The sequence below is a fragment of the Cyclopterus lumpus genome, chromosome 1, assembly GCF_009769545.1.
Source record: "Cyclopterus lumpus isolate fCycLum1 chromosome 1, fCycLum1.pri, whole genome shotgun sequence".
In the NCBI taxonomy this organism is placed as follows: domain Eukaryota; kingdom Metazoa; phylum Chordata; class Actinopteri; order Perciformes; family Cyclopteridae; genus Cyclopterus; species Cyclopterus lumpus.
Window position 1 is genome coordinate 3,851,999 of NC_046966.1, and position 22,924 is coordinate 3,874,922.

A 22,924-nucleotide genomic window follows, 5' to 3' on the forward strand; every position below is an offset into this window, starting at 1 on the left:
GTCTCCTGCTGGCTGGTCCTGCTTTTCCATGTCAACCGTCTCCATAGTGACGGGCTGTTCCACCTCGCTCACCCAATCGTGGGCCCTCCTCCGTGCCTGGAGATGCATAATTACCGCCCATCAGCTTGGATCTCCATCCTGATGTATGCTAATCAGATGCGTAACCATGATTATATGCTAATGTGGGTTCTATAGATGAGAATTTGAATATGCAGAAGGACTTCAAAAAGGTGAGAACTTTTATATTATGTCTACTGCAGCGGGAGATAGTGGTGTTAAAAATGACTGTGTGTGTGTGTGTGTGTGCGCGTGCGTGCGTGTGTGTGCGTGTGCGTGTGTGTGTGTGTCACTGCATGGACCCAGTGATTTCAAGTTAAGGTGAGAATTAGGTTGTTTAGGGGTATTGCTTTCCTGCTATTTCAGAAAGAACAAGAGCTATGAAAAAGAATAAACCAACCCACATGTAATCCATATGGGGAGCATGATTCCAACCCGTGAGCACATTATTTATTTTATTTTTTAAATAATTGTTTTATTTATTAATGTAATTAATTCAATGTATTTATTTTATTGGATGATAAAGCATTTTCAAGCTTTATAAGTGAAGGGAATGCATGTGATGTGCTTTGATCAAAATCCTTTGTTTGTTTGTTTGTTTCCACATCACTTGATTAGTCACACTTTGAAGGGCCAGACTTCATCAGAAAAGGAACGATTACAATACATCTTTAAATGTGAATATGAGAATGTGACAATTTGACTGACTTAAGCCCCCGAACCTCTGAGGGAACAACATGCTGATGTGTGCAGGATTTGTTTTGAGTGTGTGACTCACCTTGTTGAGTTTGTCCGGCGTCGCGGCAACGTGAAGCTCAAACAGCAGCTCGGTGAGAACGCTCACAAACTCCTCGCCATCGGCGGCTGGCACAGAAACACACACACACACACACACACACACACACACACACACACACACACACACACACACACACACACGGGATGAGAACAGATTTGTACCACGTGCAATGATTCCCCCCCCCATGCTGAGATCACAGAGATAATATTCCTCTTTCTTTCTTCTTGCATTAATTCAAACTCCTGTACATAAATCACAATTAGATCTCAATGTGTACGGATTGTATGTCTGCATCTGATAGCTTCTGTCGGCCCCTGAACACCCCGACCCCGGGTCAGGCGCCGGGCGAGGACCCTCCATGGCGAAGGGCTTTGAGGGCAGCTGTCGCACCGCCGAAGTTTACAAGCATTCTTTGAAAGTGTCAAGCGACAAGCAGAACTTGTATATTACGTCTCAGGCCGCTGCAGTCTTCGACGTAATATACAAGTTCTCACCTTTTGAAGTCGTTCTGCATATTCAAATTTTGGAAAACAAATTTTAAATGAAATACTGAACTAAAAAGACTGGAATGGAAAAAAATTCAACCAAAGTGAAACATCAATTCTGTTCCTGACCATCTGAGCCAATGTGAGTGTGTGAAGAAGGCCGCCTGATCCTGGGTCAGTGCTCAGGGACCGCCTATAGCTCCAGCAGGTCCAGTTGGGGGCACTCACATAGGGGGGTAGAACAGTGTGAGTGGGAACTTAGATCACCGTTATCCTTCGCCTGTCCTCCTCCTTCTACTTGTTCCCCTCCCTCTCGCTTGATGAAGATGTCCTTAATGAAGATCAGCTCCTTCTTCACCTCCTCCTGCTCCTCTTCCCCTAGGGAGGAGAGGAAGGTTTGGACCTAGGAGCAGATGTAGAGCATGTGACTCACAAAAGACGGTTTCTGAAAATAGCGCCCACACACACACACACACACACACACACACACACACACACACACACACACACACACACACACACACACACACACACACACACACACACACACACACACACACACACACACACACACACACACACACACACACACACACACACACACACACACACACACACACACACACACACACACACACACACACACACACACACACACACACTTTAGTGTGGGCCTCACCTGGGCCTCGCTCTCATTGGACAGGATCTCCAGGGCCTCGAGGTGCGGCAGGCCCTGGTAGTCGTCAAACAGGATGCTGTAGTGAGCTGTGGGTGCGCTGATTGGCTGGTTGCCCAGACTGGCGCGCTCTTTCTCTTTGGCTTCCTTCAACATCTGAGGGAAGAAGATATCACAGAGCAGCCTTCACACAACAAGCGCGCCAAGAGCGGTCGCGTCAGAGAATCCACACAATAGTCCACGCAGGTGTGACACCATCTATCTGATCGGAGTGGGTCCACGTGCCTGACTCAGGGACACCGTCTTCTGCATCAGGGTCTTGGTCTTTCGGAAACCCGGGTCGGTCTCAGCAAGAGCAATCATGGTCTTCTTTCCGATGAACTCCAAGGCGTCTAAACCGCCGCTGATCACCGACTTACCCTAAAGAGACGCCAGGAGACACACGGGGGGGGGGGGATGTTGACAACGTTTAACCTCTATTGTTACCAACCCCTGCAGGAACGGTTCCACAGCATCTTTTAGCTACTCCCCATGCAGAAGGCGGAGGCACATGTTTGAAGAAATTGATCAAAATGTATTTTAAAAAAGAGGAATAACAATACAATAAAAATATAAAGATGCCAAGTCATAATTTTGACCAAGTCAAACTATTAAATAAAAACAACGTCATTGAATACTGAAAATAAGACAGGAAGTAGTCAATAAATGAAGATTATGATACACTATTTTGTTGTGTTTTATCCAAAACTCTTTACATGAATACAACGCCACCTTTAATGTACAATACCGAGACGTTTATCTTCACTGGCAGGTTTCCGTCACATTCTTCTTCTTAGCACTTGTGTGCGTGTGCGTGTGTGCGTGTGTGCGTGTGCGTGTGCGTGTGCGTGTGTGTGTGTGTGTGTGTGTGTGTGTGTGTGTGTGTGTGTGTGTGTGTGTGTGTGTGTGCGCGCTCACTGTGTTCTGCACGGCGTGTGTGATCGTAGAGAAGACGCCTCTGCCAGAAGCTGCAGCACCCACAGGTGTCTCCACAGAGCCGGACAGCTCAGTCTCTCCACTTTCACCTCCTCCCTCTTTCTTCTCCTCCTCCTCAGCTCCCTCCTCCTCAGCTCCCTCCTCCTCCTCCTCTTTTGCTTCTTCTCGCGCCTCCTCTCCCACTGAGGTCCTGTGGAGACGCAGCGCTTCTCCGGCCTTGGTTTTAACCGAGGTCAGGCTCTGACCTGCACACAGACACGGCCGCTGAAGACTTCAGGGGGAGAGGGAGCGTGTGACGAGGAACGAGGAAGTAAATGAAGGAAACGTACCCACTGTGGAGGAGGCGCTGCTCAGGAGAGATTTCCCCCATGAACTCCAACCTCCCCAACCTTTGTCTTTCTCCTGAGGTGAACTCTGTACACACAAACACATTGTTTTCTAGAACTGATAGAGAGATAGAGAAACAAGAGTTGCCGATTGAGTCATGCATTGATGGATCGTGTCGATTAAATCAAAGTCAAGTCAACGAATGAGGCAAATTCAGCTCAGTGGAATATGGACTTTAAAGGCTCATGTACCGGTCGATATTAGCATGTTGCAGACTGTGTATGCGTACGCAGGCATGGCCAATAAAGCTGATTCCGATAGATTGGTATCAATATGTCAAACAATCCCTAACAAGAAACTGCAGCAGAAAAAGGTCAAAGATATATCTGAGCTACTTAAGTATTATAATCTTATATAGAGGTTCATCATTACATTTATAAATGATTTATACCACCCTTAAATGAGCTAATTTTATAAAAGCTAATTTAAGGGATGTTTTAAAAAAAATGTTTGTTTAAGTCATGTAAAAATACAAAATAAAAGTTCATATTGATCATATTTCCAATCTCTCAAATCATTTCTGGCCTCATAAATCCAGACTTCGGTCAGGTCATAGTGTGCACTCTATGTCAAGAACCCGGTGCCACAAACCTCCACATCCTCCTCTGCAGCCTCGGGCTCCGGCTCCAGGCTCACCGGTTGGTCACAGATGATCACCTGGCCCCCGGCAGCAGGCTCTGGTTGGTCCCTCGGACCCTCCGAGGTGTCCTCCGCGCCGGTCCCCTCGGCGGCGGACTGCGGGAGGTCGAGACTCTCGGGGATCAAAGGAGACTGCAGGGTAGCTGGAGGCGGCGCAAAGGCTGCTGGGACGTCCGGACAGGGGCCGGGGTCAGTGTGCAGGGGCATGTCAGCGGAGGAGGGGTCTACGTCGGCCTGGGACATGGTGATCTGGAAAAGAAGACATCTTTGATTTGAGCTCTTTGCCTTCATCTTCACAACAGAATGACAATAAGTGCTGCAACGAATTATCAGTCACTACAGATTAACCGGACAATATTTCTTCTTCGCTGCCTGTCACAATATCCCAGAGCCTCAGATGCCTTCAAGTGTCTTGTTTGTTTGACTATCACCCCCCAAAAAAGGACAGTGATTTAAAATAAACGTCTAATTATTGCTCTGATCTCAATATGCAAAGAGCGGTTGCTAAAATCTCCTTCTGTATGAATTCCTGTCCCATTAATGCACATTACTCTGCTTCTTCCCCGAAGTCTTTGTGCTTTCTCGCCTCACAGGTTTCCATGGACTGTGGTGTTATCCTGATATATAGGTATCAGGACAGAGGCTGTCGTATGTGCACATTGGCACATTTGTAATTTTGGGCTCTAAAAAATAAATAGAATTTTTCAAACAGACAGCAAAAACACCACATCACGTGCCAGCTCCTGTATTAGTACAAGGTTCAAAGGCTCAACATAACAAGCTGATCAGTAAATCAATTCCCCCCCTACACACACACACACACACACACACACGTTTCTGAAGTTGTCGAAAGGAAATCATGCATTACTTTCTGCACAAGTTGCAACAATAACTGAAATGAAATGACATTAATCGAGCCGCTCTGACACGCCTGATGCCTGATGCTCCGTGAGGCCAAAGTTAGAGCGTCGTTGTTTCTGTCGCTGTGTGGCTCAACACCACCATCTAGTGGTCACACGCTGAACACGCATCCAACACGATGGCCGTCGTGTTTCCAAACCATTGGCGGAAGTTTGTTTTCCTGTCAGCAGAATGTCATTAAAACACACACACACACACACACACACACAATGCTATCTGTCACAAACGGTGTGCGCCAGGTGGGAGATAAGCCGGTTCACAGCACCAATGCACGTCTGTCCACACACAAAAACACAGATACAGGCTGCAAAATAAGACAAGAGAATAAGTATAACTTGACAATATTGTCCTTTTCTTTTTTTTTTATCGGGAATTTAAATGAATTATGTAATCCATAAACTGTATAATATATTGTAGCATCTTTTAGCCAATAACTCAACCTGATTATATTAAAACTATGTCATGTTGATGACATCAATATATCATATCTCTTCTGCTTCTCTGAACACTATTTAAACACATTACTGCCCTGACAACACACAGAACAACGTAAAGCAGACAACAAAGTGTCCACTGTTCGGTTTTGAACACGAACATGACAATTAGACTATTATTCGCATGTTGTGAGTCTTCTTGACGCGCACACGGCACACACGAACACTTTTACAACAGTGAAACTAATGAATACAACTTCGTTGCAGAACGTGTTGCCCTTTTTTACGCCCAGGTTGTTTCGGGCAAAAGGAAAGTTATAAAGCTCAAAGACGGTTCTGTTTTCGGGAAAGTGACAGTGCAGCTCACCCGTTCGGTGGCAGCCAGCGGCTCTTCTTCCGCCCCGCCACGTCCGCAGGCCGGTAGATGACCGCACAGAGGAGCGGCTCCCTCAAGATAGTTCACTGCCTCGGTGACAACGTTTGTCTGCGGGTTTCAAAACCACGCGTTTGGGCTATTAACTGAAGCTAACAACGACTTACTTCAGCTTGCCAATTAGCCAGTGCATACACGGGCTAATTTAGGACAGGATTCTGCAGAAAGCGACACAGTATAACCGTTGTTGTCACGTGCGCTTGCTTGGGCTTCACACACTGAAACATGATTTAAAAGGACTCCTTAGGGTCTGATAATGAAAAAGGTTCCCAATGTATTTGCCCCCATGCTTAACGGCTCCTGTGAAGAAGAAGAAGCTGGAAGGGGGTCGACGAAGACGGAAGTGGGGAGGAGAGAATCATCTCGCTTCCCCAGTACCATACCGGTACCAGTATTTGAGTAGGAAATGCAACTGTCTCTGCGTCGCTGCACATCAATTAAAAACACCTAACATCAGCGTTAAGTGCTACGGCATACAAATGTAAAAAACAACTGTTTAAAATCAGTGTCGTCATATCCAAGATCTTCTTAATTGCTATTGTTCCATAACGTTAACATCGGCTCGTTGGTCTAGGGGTATGATTCTCGCTTAGGGTGCGAGAGGTCCCGGGTTCAAATCCCGGACGAGCCCAATGTTTTCATCAATGAAAGACACCTCAATGCTTTATGGAATTTCCGTTTTTTAGTGTGAGCAAGTAGTCTTAAAATGCTGTGAACTAATAATATTACATATATCACATCAGAATTCAGAAAAAAGTCCCCAACTAACCTCTATTCAGTTTTTGCTGCTGAATATATTATTCTAATACTATTATAAAGGTGGAGTAGCGTGATGTTAGTATGTGCCTTTGTGTTCGTGTTTTAAAACCTGTAAAATGGGCTGAGACGGTGACCATGGGTCTATAACGCTATAATATTCATGTTGTTCTCATTGAGGGCCAAGACAAGAAATAAGAGGTGATTTTGCACATTAACTAAATTGAAGGTAAAGTGCAAAACCCAAAGCCGAAAAATGGGGTACATTTGAGAAGCTAGTACACGCAAATGTCACTTTTGCTTGATTGCTAAGTCTACGAACACCTCCATCAGTACAAACCCATACAGAATTTAAGACACAGCACTCCATTCTGCAAATATTATCAATAAGTTTATTAAGTGGTATGAATATTCTTTCTTAAAATATATGCAACAATTTCAGATAGACCTGTACAGTTATATGTTCACAGTTTAACATGTTCCCTTTGAATTGCCAACGTTTAGATTAAAGAGATGGGGTTTATTACAGAACATTATAGAAAATGTATAATATCCATTATTATGAGAGTATCAAAATCATGCTTAATAAAAACCTTTAATTGCCCTTTCAGTCTAATAATCAATTATACAATATATATATGTATATATATATATATATATATATATATACATATATATTAGAACTTATATTTGCAGAAATACAAAAAACAGGCAAAATGCAGATCAGTATAGCCGCTACATTCGGTGTGTGTGTGTGTGGGATATACATGTGTGTAAAAAAAAAAGGATCACACCTTCTTCTGGTATTACATGATTAGGAAAAGACAAATCAAGACTTTAAAGTTTAATGTTTCTGATCAAACTGACCAGCAGGTGAATAGAAAAACGGATTAGATATGAGGAGAAAATGTTTGCTTTTGGAAATATTTATATATATATATATATATATATATACACACACACACACATACATATATATATACATATATATATATACATAAATATATATATATATATATATATATATATATATATATACACACACACACACAAAGACTCCATTTCTTGTTGTGCTGTAAATGTTGTGCTCTAAAAATGTGACGGTGTAGTAGGAGAATATATCTTATGACCTCCTCTGAAGAAAACGGTTGAACTCAACAATATTATACTTTTATTACATACATCCCGTGTGGCTGGCTGGAATGGACCTCATCTGCTCCTGAAAAACCAAAGAGCAAATTTCCCTGCTTTGCTCATTGTATTTTTCCCGTATAAACGTGTTATTAAAAAAAAGAAGGCTACCATTGTGTCACAATAGTACATATAGATACATAAACTTGATATAATACATATCATTGCTTCTACCCATCAACCAACCAAGTGGTGTCTTTTCCTCGCTCACACAATAATGCCCCGGTGCAGCAACATTCACATTTCTGAATGAAAACATAAAAAAACACTTCACTCCGACAAGGAACGAGACCCAGAGGCCCACTTTTCATTAAAAAAATAAAACACCAGACATATGTACGTGTGTGCATTGTGTGTGTGTGTGTGCGTGCGTGTGCCGTAAACATGTGCATGTACAAAGAGAAAGCAAGCAATGGCTACCTGTTTTGTTGTTGTTGATTTGTTAGTCACTTCATGATTTAAGCTTTCAAAGGCAGATGAGGTGGGGGTGGAGTTTGGATCCACGAAGGAGGAGTTAGCGTTACGTCACAGGGAGATGTGCAAGAAAGCTAAAGTATGTCTGACATGATCCAAAGTAGGTGAGATATGATACATTCTGGAGTTTCACATTATATTGGCCTAGCTAGAAAATAACGTGTGTGTGTGTGTGTTTGTGTGTGTTTAAGTCAACACTCTTTACTTGACTGCATGCAGAGAAAGGAGAGCTGATGTAATGAAGAAGCTTGAGCGTGCTGTGTGTGGCTGAAACAGAGCGGGTGTTGGTGCTGTTTGGTTCTGCGGCCACAAGAGGGCGCTGCCTCTCAGGCCAGCTGAGGTGCAGAGGTCTCTTTTTCTTTTTCTTTTTCTTTTAAAGTGTCTGGGCCTTCCACAGCTGATCATTTTTTAATTTGTCAATGTTAAAGTCAACCCGAGCTGATTATATATCTGCAGGATGGTGCGTGGCGGCTACGTGATAAACAGGCTGACGCCGGCTAACTTTCGGGGACCAATGAGGCGAAAGGGTCTAAACCTGCACCCCGCCGGAGCCCAACGTGTAGGGCCAACTCTTTTTTTTTTTTTTTTTTTAAACGCCCCGCCCCTCAAGTCAAAGTGGTACAGTCCAACGTCAAAAAAAACAGCACCGGGTTTCCTCCTCCAGCCGCCCCCGCGGTCCTCGGAGGGCTTTTCACACCAGCAGGTGGCGCTTCTTGTGCAGAGCCAGGTGGTCGGAGCGGGAGAAGCTGCGTTCGCAGTCGGGGCACTGGAACGGCTTGACCCCCGTGTGCTTCCGGAAGTGCCTCGTCAGCTCGTCCGAACGGGCGAACTTCCACGTGCAGCCTTCCCACAAGCACTTGTAGGGCTTCTCGCCTGCGCGTGGAGAGAGAAGAGGACACATAAATGAGTGACGGCTGAAGAGTGGAAAGGGGGTTTGCAGCAGGACGGTGCGGATGTTCACGCGACCCTCACCGGTGTGTGTCCTGCGGTGCGCTTTGAGGTGGGAGCTCTTGGTGTACACTTTGTTGCAGCCGTTGAAGTCGCAGCGGTGGATCCTGCGCTTTTTCAGCGTGTCCGGAGACTCTGCCGGGGGAGGATGCTTAGCGCCCGAATGAACGATGACGGACGGGTTGTTGCACCTGAGAGAGACACGCGGAGAGGAGAGAGGGAGCTGTTACAGGTTGACCACGAGGGGGCGGCACGCGTTGGCCCCTGATGTGCAGTTTAATTTATGTTGCAATGACAAACTCCTCCCAGACCGGAAGTTGAAAAAACACCTTCTGCCTTTTTTCCATCTACCACGCCCATCCCCTATTGTCCTGTCCACTCATGATCTCACTGATAGAGTGTGTGTGTGTGTGTGTGTGTGTGTGTGTGTGTGTGTGTGTGTGTGTGTGTGTGTGGGGGGGGGGGGATGATCCCCAGAAGAAGTATGAAGAACTGTGAAATAGTAGATTACAAGTTAACAAGAAGGACTTGTCTTTCTGCACTATCATTATTGTGTGTGTGTGTGCATGTGCGTAAGTGGCAGTTGAGAGCAGGTGTCGAGTGTTGAAATATGAATCCCTCACAGATCAGTTTGGCGTAAAGGAATGTGGAGAAAATCCCCCGCGATACACACACATTTTGGCAAACCCATCATTATCATGCACACTGGGCAACGTTGACCTATTTGCCATATACATATAAGTTACGTACATTGTCTCTTGAGAGGAGAGGCGATGACAGATGAGGACACACCCACGTTTTGTTTCCCTTCAGGGTCCAATTATTTTCATCTAGGGCAACAGCGGCCTGTGATGAAACCCGCCCTGATGACTACAGTAGAGACTCGCACACACGAGCAAGAACCGACTGGCAGCGCTCCACCGCTATCACACTACAACGCAATTATTTCTTCAAGGGGAAAAAAAAAGCCTTTATTTTGTAGAAAGGAGAACAAACGGGAACCAAAACAGATGACGAGGGGAGGAGGAGGAAACAGGAAGGAGAGGAGGAACTGGAAGGTAAGAAGGAGTGGGAGATGCCGGACAATGAGCGCCGTAAAAAAAATACAGGAAGTGTAAAGGGAGGAAGGAGGAGTGGAGGAAGAAAGGAGACATTGGAAGGTGACGAGATCACAGATGGCTTATGTGAACATCCACACTAAAACGATCTCTGTCCACATGGCCACCTTTGAACACGCACATCACAAGACCGTTCACGTACACTGGGCATGCGCGTGAAGGTGTAAACAGGAAGCAGATGTTTGACACACCGCAGTTGGTTTAGTTGCAGAAAACACTGCAGACGAAGAACGGCAACGGAGGACAAGAGGGACGACAGATTTCTTCGCTCGGACCGACGATGAGGTCGAACTGTCGCTCAGAGTCACGTGATCGGGGCGTGACGAATCAAGACCCAATGAAACACGAACACCAAAAATGTTCCAAAACTTCTCAGTTTTCGGTGCTCTAAAACTCTGGCGTCCTGCGGACAAAAGATCTGCACTTTAGGGAAGAGAGAGAGGACGGCAGAGAGTTGACGGGACAGTCTCGGCCAATTAGAAATGAATCCTGACATTCTGTCACGCCGGGAGAATGTGAGAATAAGAGCACAAATAAGATTCACGTATACTTAAAGTATGTGCTTTTTGTTTCCCATCTCACTGAACGCTTGGTAATATTCTCATAGATACTCCCTGGAGTGAATCACACTTTTTGGGGATCTCAAACGAAACCTAGCACCTGAATTTTTTTAAATGCTCGCAACAGGAACATATAGATATAGGGCCGAAGCCTCAGAACACCACTTCCATGTAAAGGTTAAAAGGGGGAAGCGCCGCAGCAGACGGCGAAACTTGCGGAACATGCGGTGCTGCTGCTTTCGACATGTGGGCGAGCGCGACTCACCCGTACTCATGCTGGATCCTGACGACTGACGATTTCATCTCGCGGCCGCCGTGGAGGTCGTGAGCGAGGTCAGAGCGGGGCTCCGTCTTGATTGGCTTGTGCCGGTCGTGGGAGTCGCCGCAGTGACCTGGGTGGATACAAATGGTTAGTATTTCATACATCAAATTAAGATGAACTCTGCAACGTCACAGGGCAGGATGTTTCACTTTGTTGTTCTTTTTTTTTTTTTTGCCACGCCAAGAGCAGGTTTTGTGTCGCTGTGATGCCTCGACGGGAGGACGTTGCAGACACCAGTTGCGTGTTCATGAGACAGGAGATCCAGAGATGTGACTCTCAGTGAACTCCATCTGACCACCGGAAACGGCGCACGGCGCCTCTTTTATTGACAACTGTTGTTTGTTTCATTTGGCATTTTCGAAAAAACACTTACTTTATGGAATGTTAATTAATCCATCCATCCATTTTCAATACCGCTTATCCTCATTAGGGTCACGGGGGCGCTGGAGCCTAACCCAGCTGATATAGGGGGAAGGCAGGGGACACCCTGGACAGGCCGCCGGTCCATCGAGGGCACATGTAGGGACATACAACCATTCACTCTCACATGCACACCTATGGGCAATTTAGAGATCAATTAACCTGCAGCATGTCTTTGGACTGTGGGAGGAAGCCAGAGAGCCCGGAGAGAACCCACGCTGCCACGGGGAGAACATGCAAACTCCACACAGAAGGACCGCTCCGACCGGGAATTGAACCCGCGGCCCTCTTGCTGTGAGGCGACAGTGCTAGCCACTACACCACCGTGCAGCCATGTTAATTAATGTCCTATTGTAATTAATTACAACAAAATATAATAAAACGGAATGAACATTGAAACCAATAGAAACAACAAACGGTGCTTCACCTGTCTTGTGCTCCCTGCTCCGATGATGATGGTCGTCGTCGCTGGCGACTGGTGGGCTCACCATGATCGACTGGTGCAGGTGGAGAGGTGAGGGGTATAGGACAGACAGGGGCGCCAAGACCGGAGACATCATGACACTCGACCCCTGGATGACCCCATTTCCCGAGCTGAGCAGTGGGGTCACCATGGCACTATGGTAGGGGAGTGAGGGCGTGGGCGGCGAGGAGCGCAGCTGGGCGTGCGGGGTGGAGCAGCGGGGGGAGGCGCGGCTTGCCGCGCTGTAGGGGGAGGGTGGGGAGCTGCGTGAGGAGGCCGGGGAGGAGGAGGCAGAGGAGCAGGGTGGGGAGGAGGAGGAGGAGGAGGAGCGCTTGCTGACAGACAGGTCCACGGGCTCCAGCTGGGTGTGCGTGGCGTTGCTGGGCGTGTGGGGCTGGGCGAAGGCGGGCATGTGCGCGGGATGGTAGATGTAGGCGGGGTGGGAGAAGATCACTCCGTACTGCTCCGTGTTTTTCACTAACGAAGAGTAGAATGACTGAGAGAGAGAGAGAGAGAGGATGTAGAAGAAGGAAGTGGTGAAGGAGACAAAAGAGCAGTTTGAAATATCCGTTCTGCGCTGAAGAACACGGGAAACATGTTTTTGCCGCAAAAACAACTACAACCAGCTCTGTTTGCAGATAACTGTTATGTCTCAGAGTGCAGTGTGTGTGTGTGTGTGTGCGTGCGCGTGTGCTCATTAGCCTGCTGCCTGGAAGTATTTGTCCTCATTGTATGCAAATGTTCATCACAGCAACATGTTTGTCCAGGAAGAGCTGGAATGTGGGAACCAGTCTGTCTAGACACGCAGCAGGAGTGTGTGTCTGTCAGAGTTACTGTACGGCATCAAAAAAAACATGTCTGGGCATAATGGGAACACACACACACACACACACACACACACACGTACGTGCCCTTACCGTCTCCATGTCTGTCTTCAGAGGGTAGTCATACATCAGCATGGCTGCCCAGGCCAGGCTCCTACAAGATCAAATCACACACACACATGCAGCCATCAGTGCACACATTGAACACACAACGACGCATTAACACACTCATTCGTCACGTCCTTTACTTTTCTGTTCGGTGTGAAAACCAGTACTGACCCGGAACCAGCAAGTAATCAGATTTATTTAAAGAACAAATATATTCAGCACAAGTAGAAAAGTACTAGCAGACAGTCTAAATGTTGAATGATTCCCAACCTCAGGGTCGGGCCCCTCCGGAGGGTCACAAGATGAATGTCAGGGGTCGTGAGATGATTAATGGGGTCAAGAGGAGTGAGAGAGAGAACATGCTTGTGCCTCATAGACTGCGATTCATTTTCTTTAGGCTTCTCTCTGACCTTTGCCTTTGTTTTCTGACTCGTTGGCCATGTTCAACCTCTTTGGGCCTCAACACTGTTGTTTTGCCTGAACGGAACCATGTGAGACGTTTAGAGGGAACTCATGGACATCTGAAACGAAGCACCGGTTTCATCTGTATTAATGTGTCGTATAATCTTATCTTTTTTTATTTTTGAATTGTGGAATATCCATTTGAAAAGTAACTCCAGCTGTCAGATCAATGTACTGCAGTAAAGAGTACATATGCATCCCTCTGAAAAAAGTATAAAGTGGCCTTAAAAGTATAGTACATGAGTAAATGTACTTCTTACTTTCCACCACCGTCCTGGTTTTCATATTTTACTGTACTGTCAATAACTCATAACACACTCTTTTTTTCAAAAGGCGGAAGATAGTGAAATAAACAAAGTGAAATGGATACAGTCACCCACACTCTCTCATACATACACACACACACGCACACACACACACACACACACACACGCAGTGCCTTTGAGAAGGGATGAAAAGTAAATCAAGTAAAGTTGGAGGGAAGCGCCAGACGAGGGTCAGTAGTTAAGTATAGGTGTTTGAAATGGTTGTTTCTGCGTGAGTGAGTGAGAACTGGCAGTAAATCAGGTAAGACAATAGCCAAACATCTCTCTCTCTCTCTCTCTCTCTCTCCTCCCCTCCTCCCCTCCTCCCCTCCTCCCCTCCACTTTCAGCATCCAAGACCTGAAAGCTCTTCCTGCTCACTCGTCCGCCTGACAGCACAGACAACTTTACGACGGGGACATTTTACGAGACTCCTCTAGTGTGTGTGTGGTGTGTCTAAAAGCTGCACAGTGTCAAAAAGACGACAGTGAGAGTACCACACACACACACACACACACACACACGCCACCCATTAAGGTCTGTTGAGTGTCTGGATCAAAAGCGTGTGAGGTGGTTTCAAAGGTGGTTTCGGTTACCTTGGCCTGTGACGGCCAGGTGCAGCTGCCATGACTCTGTGTTTGTGCCCGGACGAGTGTGTTTATGAGCGAGGCTGTGTGTGTGTGTGTGTGTTTATGTGTGTGTGTGTGTGTGTGCCCTGATTAAAGTCCACAGTCTGGAGACAAGTTGGCCTTTAATTATTAACAAATGGGCAAGAACACAGGCCATCAGACCCTTGCGCACACACACACACATACACACACACTCACATGCACAAACACAGACACACACACACACACAGTCCAGATGGGGAGCAGACCAATAGGAGAGCAGGATGTTCGCTGGCTGGGTCAGGAAGGGTGTGAACATGACGACTGAAGCTTTACCCTCCGCCTGGCTCCGAAGAAACAAAGAGAGTCATGTGGGGCGTGTGTGTGTGTGTGTTTAATCTGGGTTTTGTATTGTGCTGTAGTTCAACGAGAGGTCAAGCTGCAGGAGCACGGCGTACAGGTATTGTCCCGACTGACACATTACGTGTGTTTGGTGGCCATCGGGGAAGTCCCCACTCCTCGGGCTCTCCTTGTGTTCACATCTAACTGTCTCCCCTCAGCTGCTGAAACGGTAAGTATTGAAAGTACTGTAGTATTGAAAGAGTACCACAAAGATCTCTGACTCACAACTGTGCACATCTGCAAACAAGGAGACAAGGAAAGCACCAAAATAATAATAATAAATGCCCGTGGCGGCAGAGGGTGAACATGTGTTCTGGATCAGAAACAAGCACGAGTGGACTGTATGGACGGAGTCGTCGTGGCGTCACCCGCTGGTTTGAGATACCGCTTTGAAGCCTTGAGTTTGGCATGTCGGCCGTCGCCATCTTGGATTTTAGCAACCAGTGACTTGTGGAGGAGCGGCGTTGTAATTGCTGTTGTTTTGGAGGTGTATGCCAGGTGGTGAGGGTGTGCCACACAGGGAAATTAACCGGGGGGGGGTTGAGGAGGCAACATGTGACAGCAGGATGGTGAGAAGCGGAAACCGTTCTTGTGTAAAAGCACAAAGAACTTTCCCTCGGGGTGCACCGCAACAGAACAAATACAATGAGACAGAGAGAGTTCGGACAATCGCAGGAAAAGAACTGTAGTTTAGCATCGCACAGAACCACGAGGCCGACGGGTGGGGGGGATACAAGTCTGCAGCTGTTAAAATCAGTGTTGAGTGTACAGCCGCCACAAATTCACAGATTAGTTAAATCGGCGACAACTAGTTGGACAGATAGCTGACGTCACTTTCCATGCGAACACACCAAACGTTCCCTCGTTGCGGTTTCTAAGTCGTGAGGATTCCCTGCTTTTCTTCTCCTTCGCCTAAACTGGATGTCTTTGGGTTTCGCAATGCCGGTCGGACAAAACAAGACCGTTTGAAGACGTGACGGGAAATTGGAAAACGGCCATTTTTCACAATTTATTTTGGACATTTCATCGACCGAGTGACGGCACGCTTGATGTTGGAAATGAGTGTAATCTGCACTTGCAGCCGTGGTTGCGTTGACCCTCGAACGGACTGAGTTTTGTAGCGGGTCAAAGAGATCTGACGGAAGGACAACGACCCCCTATCTGCGAGATGGAAACCAGACAGCTTCTGTCGGATGTGGAAACACAGGACACGCCCTGTGTGCACCTTTCTTTGGTAAATAAGTAGCCCTACACCTAGTGTTGTCAGGGACTATTTTATCCCTTTGTGTGTGTGTGTGTGTGTGTTTGTGCATGTCAAGTGTGGTCTGCAAATATTGTCCTTCTCAGGTCAGTGGAGCTACTGTGTCCTCAACCACAACCCACTCTGCAAACACATCCTACACCCCTCTCTCTTTCTCCACACTTGGGCCGGCCCTCCAGATCTTCCTGCACACTTCTTCTTCTTCTTCTTCTTCTTCTTCTTCTTCTTCTTCTTCTTCTTCTTCTTCTTCTTCTTCTTCTTCTTCACTAATGTATTCATCTGAACCGCACACCAAACCCCGCACTCCCTTCTCTCTCTCTATGAATGATATAAAACAACACGACTGAGGGGGGAAAATATTGTGGCTTGGAGACCCTGGCTACTGACTCAACCACACACACACACACACACACACTTAAAACACACTCGCAGCAGCCCCACACCAAGTTTCTGCAAGCTCGACAGAATACACACACTAAATCACTAAAGGACTAAATTATTGCAGACACGCACACACACACACACACACACACATCGCTGTGGCACACACACACCACACACACACCATCTAATGGCAACAGGCTGGAAGATGATGAGATCACCAGAGAGACCAGAAACCTCCAGACAACGTCTTTGTCCAAAAACACGCCGCACTAGACACACACGCGCGCGCGCGTGCGCGCAGCCTTCGGTTCCCTGCTCCTGTCTCTGTTTCTTTCAAACCAGCTCCTCTACCCACGTCAGTTTCACCTCACGTTGGCCCCGTGCTGTGCTGCACTACGACTGTCAATCGGATCACACACCGCCCGACTCACAGCAGTCGAGCGTTGGCCGCTCTCACGCGCTCGGCTCGCGGGGCAACGCGGTCGGCTGGTCTTGTAACCGAGCGTCCCGATTATAGCCATGAGTCATCAGAGGTGATGAGCTTATTCTCCCCGCATTTAACTTTTCCTTTTCTGAGCTCACCTCCGATGTAGTTGCTCCTTCTATTGCCCTAGACCCCCCCCCCCCCCCCCCTAGACCCCCCCCCCCCCCCCCCCCCATGTACCCTATTTCAACCCCCTTACCTCACTTCCTCCTCCTGACTCCCCTGATAACGCCTCATGCTCCGACTGCTCTCACTTTAAGGGCCCCCACTGAAGCCCCCTATCCTCTGATTCTGGCTTCCTATTCCCTCATCTGAGCCGCCAGCCCCCCCCCCCCCCCTCACACATACCCAAGCCCCTCTCAGCTCCTCTCTAGACTGCGGGGCTGCAGGCCTCGAGGGGAGGGGGGGGGGGGGGGGGGAGACAGGATCCATCATCGCTCGAAGGAAACCACACACACACACACACACAAAAAGACACACCGGAGTTGACACTGACACCTCGAACCATGCCTGTCAAAGAGAGCAACGTTTTTGAGGCTCTCCAGACAACTGAGGACATAGAGAGGACGAGGGGGGGGGGGAGCGGAAGCCCTCAGAGTTTAGTCTGACTGTTATTATTTCCACACTGCGTGATGGGTCGGGGGTGTAAAGAAGCCAAGGAGGAGAATGAAGCCAAGAGGGCCATAGAGGGGAGGGGGCTGCTGCTGCAGGGGGCCTGCGGTTTCCTGTCTTGACACACACACACACACACACACACACACACACTTTGCACCTCCCTACCCGAAGAATGAAGGGAAAGAAAAGGGGGGGGGGTATGGAAGGAGGGAAAGAGCAAAGAAAACAGCCGCTCTGACCGAACTATGTCAAAATGGAAGTGGAAAGAACAGAGACGGGACGGGGAAGAAAACCAAGTGGGTTTCGACCAAAATATGACAAAACTTCAATGAACCTCAAACATGGAGGGGGGGGTGTAAGGCAGAGTTACACAGCGACAGTGGCTCAATCCAATGGTTCCAAAGCGCGCGCGCACACACACACACTCACGCGCGCGCGCGTGTGGTTGTGTAACGAGCTACAGCTTTTTTACGTTTGTGGCTGTCTGTTGACCGCGGTGCGCTCACTCCACTAACTTCCAACGGAGTAACCACCGACTCCTCGGCATCCAGGAGTTTAATGTTTAAGCCTAATGTTCCCTCGGACATGCCCTTTGAGCGGCGCGTGCGCGTGTACGTTTGTGTGCGTGTGTGCATTTTGTTCCACCAGATAACATCAGCGTGTTGATTCAGGGGGGGGGGGGGGGGGGCTAAGAAAAAAGGCGTAGGGGTGGGTGGGGTTATAATGAGGAAGCAAATAAATAAAAAGTAAGGTCATCCTCTTTTTTTCAACTTTTCCATAGAGGTTGAAGAGTGTAAAGTAAGACAAAGAGAGAGTGAGAGAAAGAGAGAGAGAGAGAGGTCGCCCTCATTCCACCCCCCACATCTCTCTCTCTCTCTTTCTCTCTCTCTCTCTCTCTCTCTCTCTGCTCTAAACAGGATAAGGCCTTCATATGCCAAGTGGAATGTGTGACGCAAGCCTCAGCCTTGAAACAAAGCACAGGAAACAGGGAGAGACAGAGACGGAGAAACACACACACACACACACACACACAGATGTGTATTATAAAAGATGCAGTGAAAACAGAGGTAAGACAAAGGAGCTCAGGTACGACTGACTGTTTGAACACACACACCTGTCACTGCGTGTGTGTTTGTCCGTGTGTGTGTGTGTGTGTGTGTGTGTGTGTGTGTGTGACACTGACGGTCATCTCTCATTCTCACACTAACACACACACACCACTGCTCGGAGCATCACATCCAGCCTTAAAACTGACGGCTTGTCGAAATGATCCAGGTGAAGCAATCAATAATTCAATAAAACAATAAATCGAATGTATTCGTCCGGTGAAACAAGCAGCCACAGTTTGGAGGATGGATGAATCCTTTCAGCTCTCTAGAAGAAACAATCTGGGCAACATGTCCCCAGCTGCATTATTCTAATTGAACATCGTTAGATGTTGAAGGACACACGCACGTGCCACCTTGGTTTCTCAGAGACCATTTGACATTTCTGAAACTAAAAAAGTCAATCTCTCAAACAGATCAGCTGATCGCTCTGTTTGTAGTAAATCTCTAAAGCATTTCAAACCACCACACACACTCACTGAGAGAGAGAGAGAGAGAGAGAGGAGCTTCTCCCTCACGAGCCGGAGTCCGACCACGAGTTCATGTTCATTAATTAAACCGGACCGGGTTCTATAAAAGGCTCTGGTGGCTATAAATAGCAGAGTCTCCCTGCTGCCACTGTTAACCATCATTTCGCCGCCAGGTCAACGCGTTATTTATTTTATTTTTATGTCATTTTGAAATGTGAAATATGAAAAAACAACTAATTTGAGTAACTAACTAATGAGGCTGATCAACCACACACGGTTGTCTCCCGTTTACAGACTCTGGACTTGATGGGCTTTTTGACATAATACACATCTGCATTAAAACAACAACAACACACACACACACACACACACACGCACACTAAAGTCACTACACGTCCGACGGGGAATAAGAGCAGGTCACCGGGGTCACCGCAAAGTGTCAAACTTACAGCTCGGACGGTGCGTCTATTTCCAGGAGAGACGATAGTTCCTCTACGGGCTCGCGTGACGGACGTCTCGGTGAGAGAAACTCACAAAAAAGGCAACTCCGGTGAAAAAGTGACGCAAGCGAAGATCGGCGCTGCGCGGTGTCACTGACATCAGACTCAGAGGAGCAAAACAAGAAGAGTCCACTTGATCGATCGCTCCACAAAACTTCCCGTAGTTACGAAACTCCCTGTCTGTGTCTCTCTCTCTCTCTCTCTCTCTCTCTCTCTCTCTCTCTCTCTCTCTCTCTCTCTCTCTCTCTCGCGCGCGGTGTGTCTCTCTGCGTGTGTGTGTCTCTGGTTTTTGTCGTTTAGTAACTATCGCCGTCACATGATCCGGTCTGGCTGTCTGTTCTCCATGGGGTCGGGCCCGCGAGGCGGGGCGGTACCCGGGGCGTGGTGGTCCACCCCGTGTGTGTGTGTGTGTGTGTGTGTGTGTGTGTGTGTGTGCGCGTGTGCGTGTGTGCCTGCGCGTGGTGCAAGTTTCCTTTTTGGTTGGGAGACAGTCGGCGGTGGAGGGAGGAGGCTGCTCCGATCTGAAACGTAACCATTCCACAGTGTGAGTGTAACCGTCTCTGCTGCAGCATTCAACGTGTTGCTTGTCGCTACTTAAAGCAGCAACAGTGAAAGTGACATGCAACATTTTGCAGAAATATGTATAGGCCTATTACTGTGATATAACGGATACATACATCACTTTAATGTTGCAGCTGGTAAAGGTGGACTAAATTTGAATTAGCCTATATGTGTTTGCCCAGTAGCTTGTGAATGTGCCTACATCACCATCGTTTATTAGTTGATTGTATATTAATAATCTTAATCTGCAAAGTAACTAGGGACTGAAGTTATTAAATAAATGTAGTGGGCTGAAAAGTATTTTTATTATAGTGGTGTAGAAGTGTAGCAGAATATGGAAAGTGCAGTAGCCAAAGTAAGTACCTCAAAATTGTACTTTAGCTCAGTACTTGAGTACTTATTCACCCGCCACCTCTTGAGGACTACAATTTGAAACTTTTCAAGCAACTGTAATCAAATCTTTAACCGCACTGGCCTGCTATCAATGAGACTGTAAGCTGTACTGTGTGTTTAATACAGTCTAAATGTGCAGTATGACAAGTATGGCACTCTGACCCAAATGGCGCATTGAGCAATCCACTTGTTAGTGATGGAAAACATGTTCACGTTTTTTACTTCAATCTAAGGAGCTTTTCATTTTGCGTTGATTTTGGCGGTCCCTGTGGAAGAAAGTGGTCGTGTTTCCAAGCACCAGAGTGCTTTTAGAAAAGCTCTCATTTTACTGCAACAGGGTCCTGCAGTCCTGGTTTTGGTTCTCCCTTGGTTCCCTTGCCTCAAGCGCGCCCTGCAAAGCGGCCTGGGCCCTCTAGCAGCGTGCATGGTGTCTGTGTTGGCTCCCCCCTGGCGGCCCCCCTGGAGTCGGAGCTGAAGGAGTTTCTGGTGGACCTGCATGATTTCATCAAAATGTTCAATCGGTGGCACCGATTACTATTCTTATTTATAGAGGCATCAGTATTAATTTGAGACCCTTTCAAAAGTTCCTCATATTAACTTTCAGCAGAAATAGCAATACCACAGTGCAAATATTACGTGTAGAAAGGGTACATATTCAGCAAATTATGGTAAAAGTACTCATTGGTTTTAATTTTGAGTGTGTGTGTGTGTGTGTGTGTGTGTGTGTGTGTGTGCGTGTGTGTGTTTAAGGCCCTGGGTGAAGCTCTCGCCTATAACTGCATAACTGTTCCGCGTGAGTGAGCGTTAGACAATTAGTGTGTCGTGGCTTAACTTTGAGGAACAGTCCTCACTCATCGCTGCAGATAATACGCGCTTCTGAATAGTTGATAGGGGAAATGATGTTCCAGGGAATTTCAAAGCTGAGTTTACGTGGAATGCAGGTAACCATGGCGACACTATCTCCATTTTCCAGGTAAGGATCCATTGAGTACTCGTTTTTTACACGTAAATGGCCCCACGAAACACCCAACTCAGCTGTTTTTTCATGCTGGGACGCCACGTGTTCACTCGCATGTGCAACGCCGTTCATGACGTTTTATTCTGCACCCTCAAACAATGCTCGTTGACTGATCAGCTGGCAGGTGTCCATTGAAATCTTTCAGGACACCTCAACCCAAATTCACAGTTGTGTCTTTGGTACGGGGCCATAGTGTACAGGGAGCTGATTTGAGAACGCAATGCAGTGCACTCCATTAGATCCATGTTGCATTATTCCGTCATTATTCTTTTTTTGAAATTATTCATGTTCTATTTTAGACTTTTTGATACATGTGAAAGTTTCCCTGAATACTTTTCGATGCCGCAGATGCTCAGTGCAATGTTCCATTTGTTCGTTTTCTGTTTTCTGTGACACACATCCCTACACACACACACACACACACACATCCCTACACACACACACACACACACACACATCCCTACACACATCTCCCTACACGCACGCTTAAACACACACACACACAGACACATGCACACACACACACACACACACACACACACACACACACACACACATTCCTACACACATCTCCCTACACACACGTATGCACACACACGCACGCACGCACACACACACACACACACACACACACACACACACTTACACACACATCTCCCTACACATGCACACACACGCACACACACACTCACATCCCTACACACATCTCCCTACACACACGTATGCACACACACACACACACACACACACATCTCCCTACACACACACACAAACGCACGCACACATGCGCACACACACACACGCACACCCACAAACACACATCCCTACACACATTCCCCCCCCCACACACACACGCACACGCACACCCACATCCCTACACGCATCTCCCTACACGCACACACATGCACGCACACACACACACACACACACATCCCTACACACATCTCTACACACACGCACACACACACACACACACACACACACATACACATCCCTACACACATCTCTCTACACGCACACACACACATGCACGCACACACGCACAGTGTCCTCCATGCTCTCTGTGCAGTGAAGCGAGGCAGAGCTTGGGTGCCGCTGCGTAGCTGGCTGTTGCAACAAGGCAGCGGTGATGTGACAGCTGTTATTTCATGGTTGGCTTCTATATTAGTGTAGGTGTAAGCCTTTTCAAGTGTACGCAGGCATCCGCTTAGGCTTAGCCGGCTCCGTCTGCATGAGAAGCGGAGCGTGAGAGCCGGTGACGTCTCGCAGAGCAGGATGGGAGCGCGATGGAGGCTCGGCTGGTCGGGTCAGGGAGGGTCGACGTAACGTTTCAAAAATGACTCAGGGGGAACTGGATGTGCCTGACT

At 47.4% G+C, this 22,924-nt stretch overlaps 2 protein-coding genes and 1 non-coding gene across 6 annotated transcripts in view; 1 reads left to right on the plus strand and 2 right to left on the minus strand.

Annotated features, from left to right (window-relative positions):
• Positions 1 to 6,114, minus strand: part of fam114a1 (family with sequence similarity 114 member A1) — a 7,968-nt gene extending 1,854 nt beyond the window's left edge. Inside the window, exons 1-10 of one of the 4 annotated variants that reach the window (XM_034541886.1) lie at positions 5,741 to 6,114; positions 4,887 to 5,099; positions 3,971 to 4,267; positions 3,322 to 3,406; positions 2,975 to 3,237; positions 2,303 to 2,437; positions 2,021 to 2,173; positions 1,570 to 1,744; positions 836 to 921; positions 1 to 96 (exon numbers count right to left, since the gene is read on the minus strand). The exon at positions 1 to 96 is cut by the window's left edge and continues 117 nt beyond it. In XM_034541886.1, the coding sequence (XP_034397777.1) occupies positions 1 to 96; positions 836 to 921; positions 1,570 to 1,744; positions 2,021 to 2,173; positions 2,303 to 2,437; positions 2,975 to 3,237; positions 3,322 to 3,406; positions 3,971 to 4,261 (1,284 nt within the window). In that variant the 5' untranslated portion in view covers positions 4,262 to 4,267; positions 4,887 to 5,099; positions 5,741 to 6,114. Of the gene's footprint in view, positions 97 to 835; positions 922 to 1,569; positions 1,745 to 2,020; positions 2,174 to 2,302; positions 2,438 to 2,974; positions 3,238 to 3,321; positions 3,407 to 3,970; positions 4,861 to 4,886; positions 5,100 to 5,740 lie in introns of those variants that run through there. The other 3 variants (XM_034541878.1, XM_034541870.1, XM_034541861.1) reach the window with 3 other exon arrangements.
• A 251-nt stretch (positions 6,115 to 6,365) lies between these two features.
• trnap-agg lies at positions 6,366 to 6,437 on the plus strand. The gene has a single exon. It is a non-coding gene; the product is annotated as a tRNA-Pro (tRNA).
• Positions 6,438 to 6,934: 497 nt separating this feature from the next.
• On the minus strand, positions 6,935 to 19,971 carry klf3 (Kruppel-like factor 3 (basic)). Its single transcript, XM_034542456.1, has 6 exons — positions 19,535 to 19,971; positions 12,976 to 13,036; positions 12,023 to 12,554; positions 11,119 to 11,245; positions 9,200 to 9,366; positions 6,935 to 9,100 (listed from the first exon to the last, which is right to left on the minus strand). The coding sequence occupies exons 2-6, from the start codon at positions 13,015 to 13,017 to the stop codon at positions 8,919 to 8,921; spliced, it is 1,050 nt and encodes a 349-aa protein (XP_034398347.1). The 5' UTR covers positions 13,018 to 13,036; positions 19,535 to 19,971; the 3' UTR covers positions 6,935 to 8,918.
• Positions 19,972 to 22,924: the final 2,953 nt, after the last annotated feature.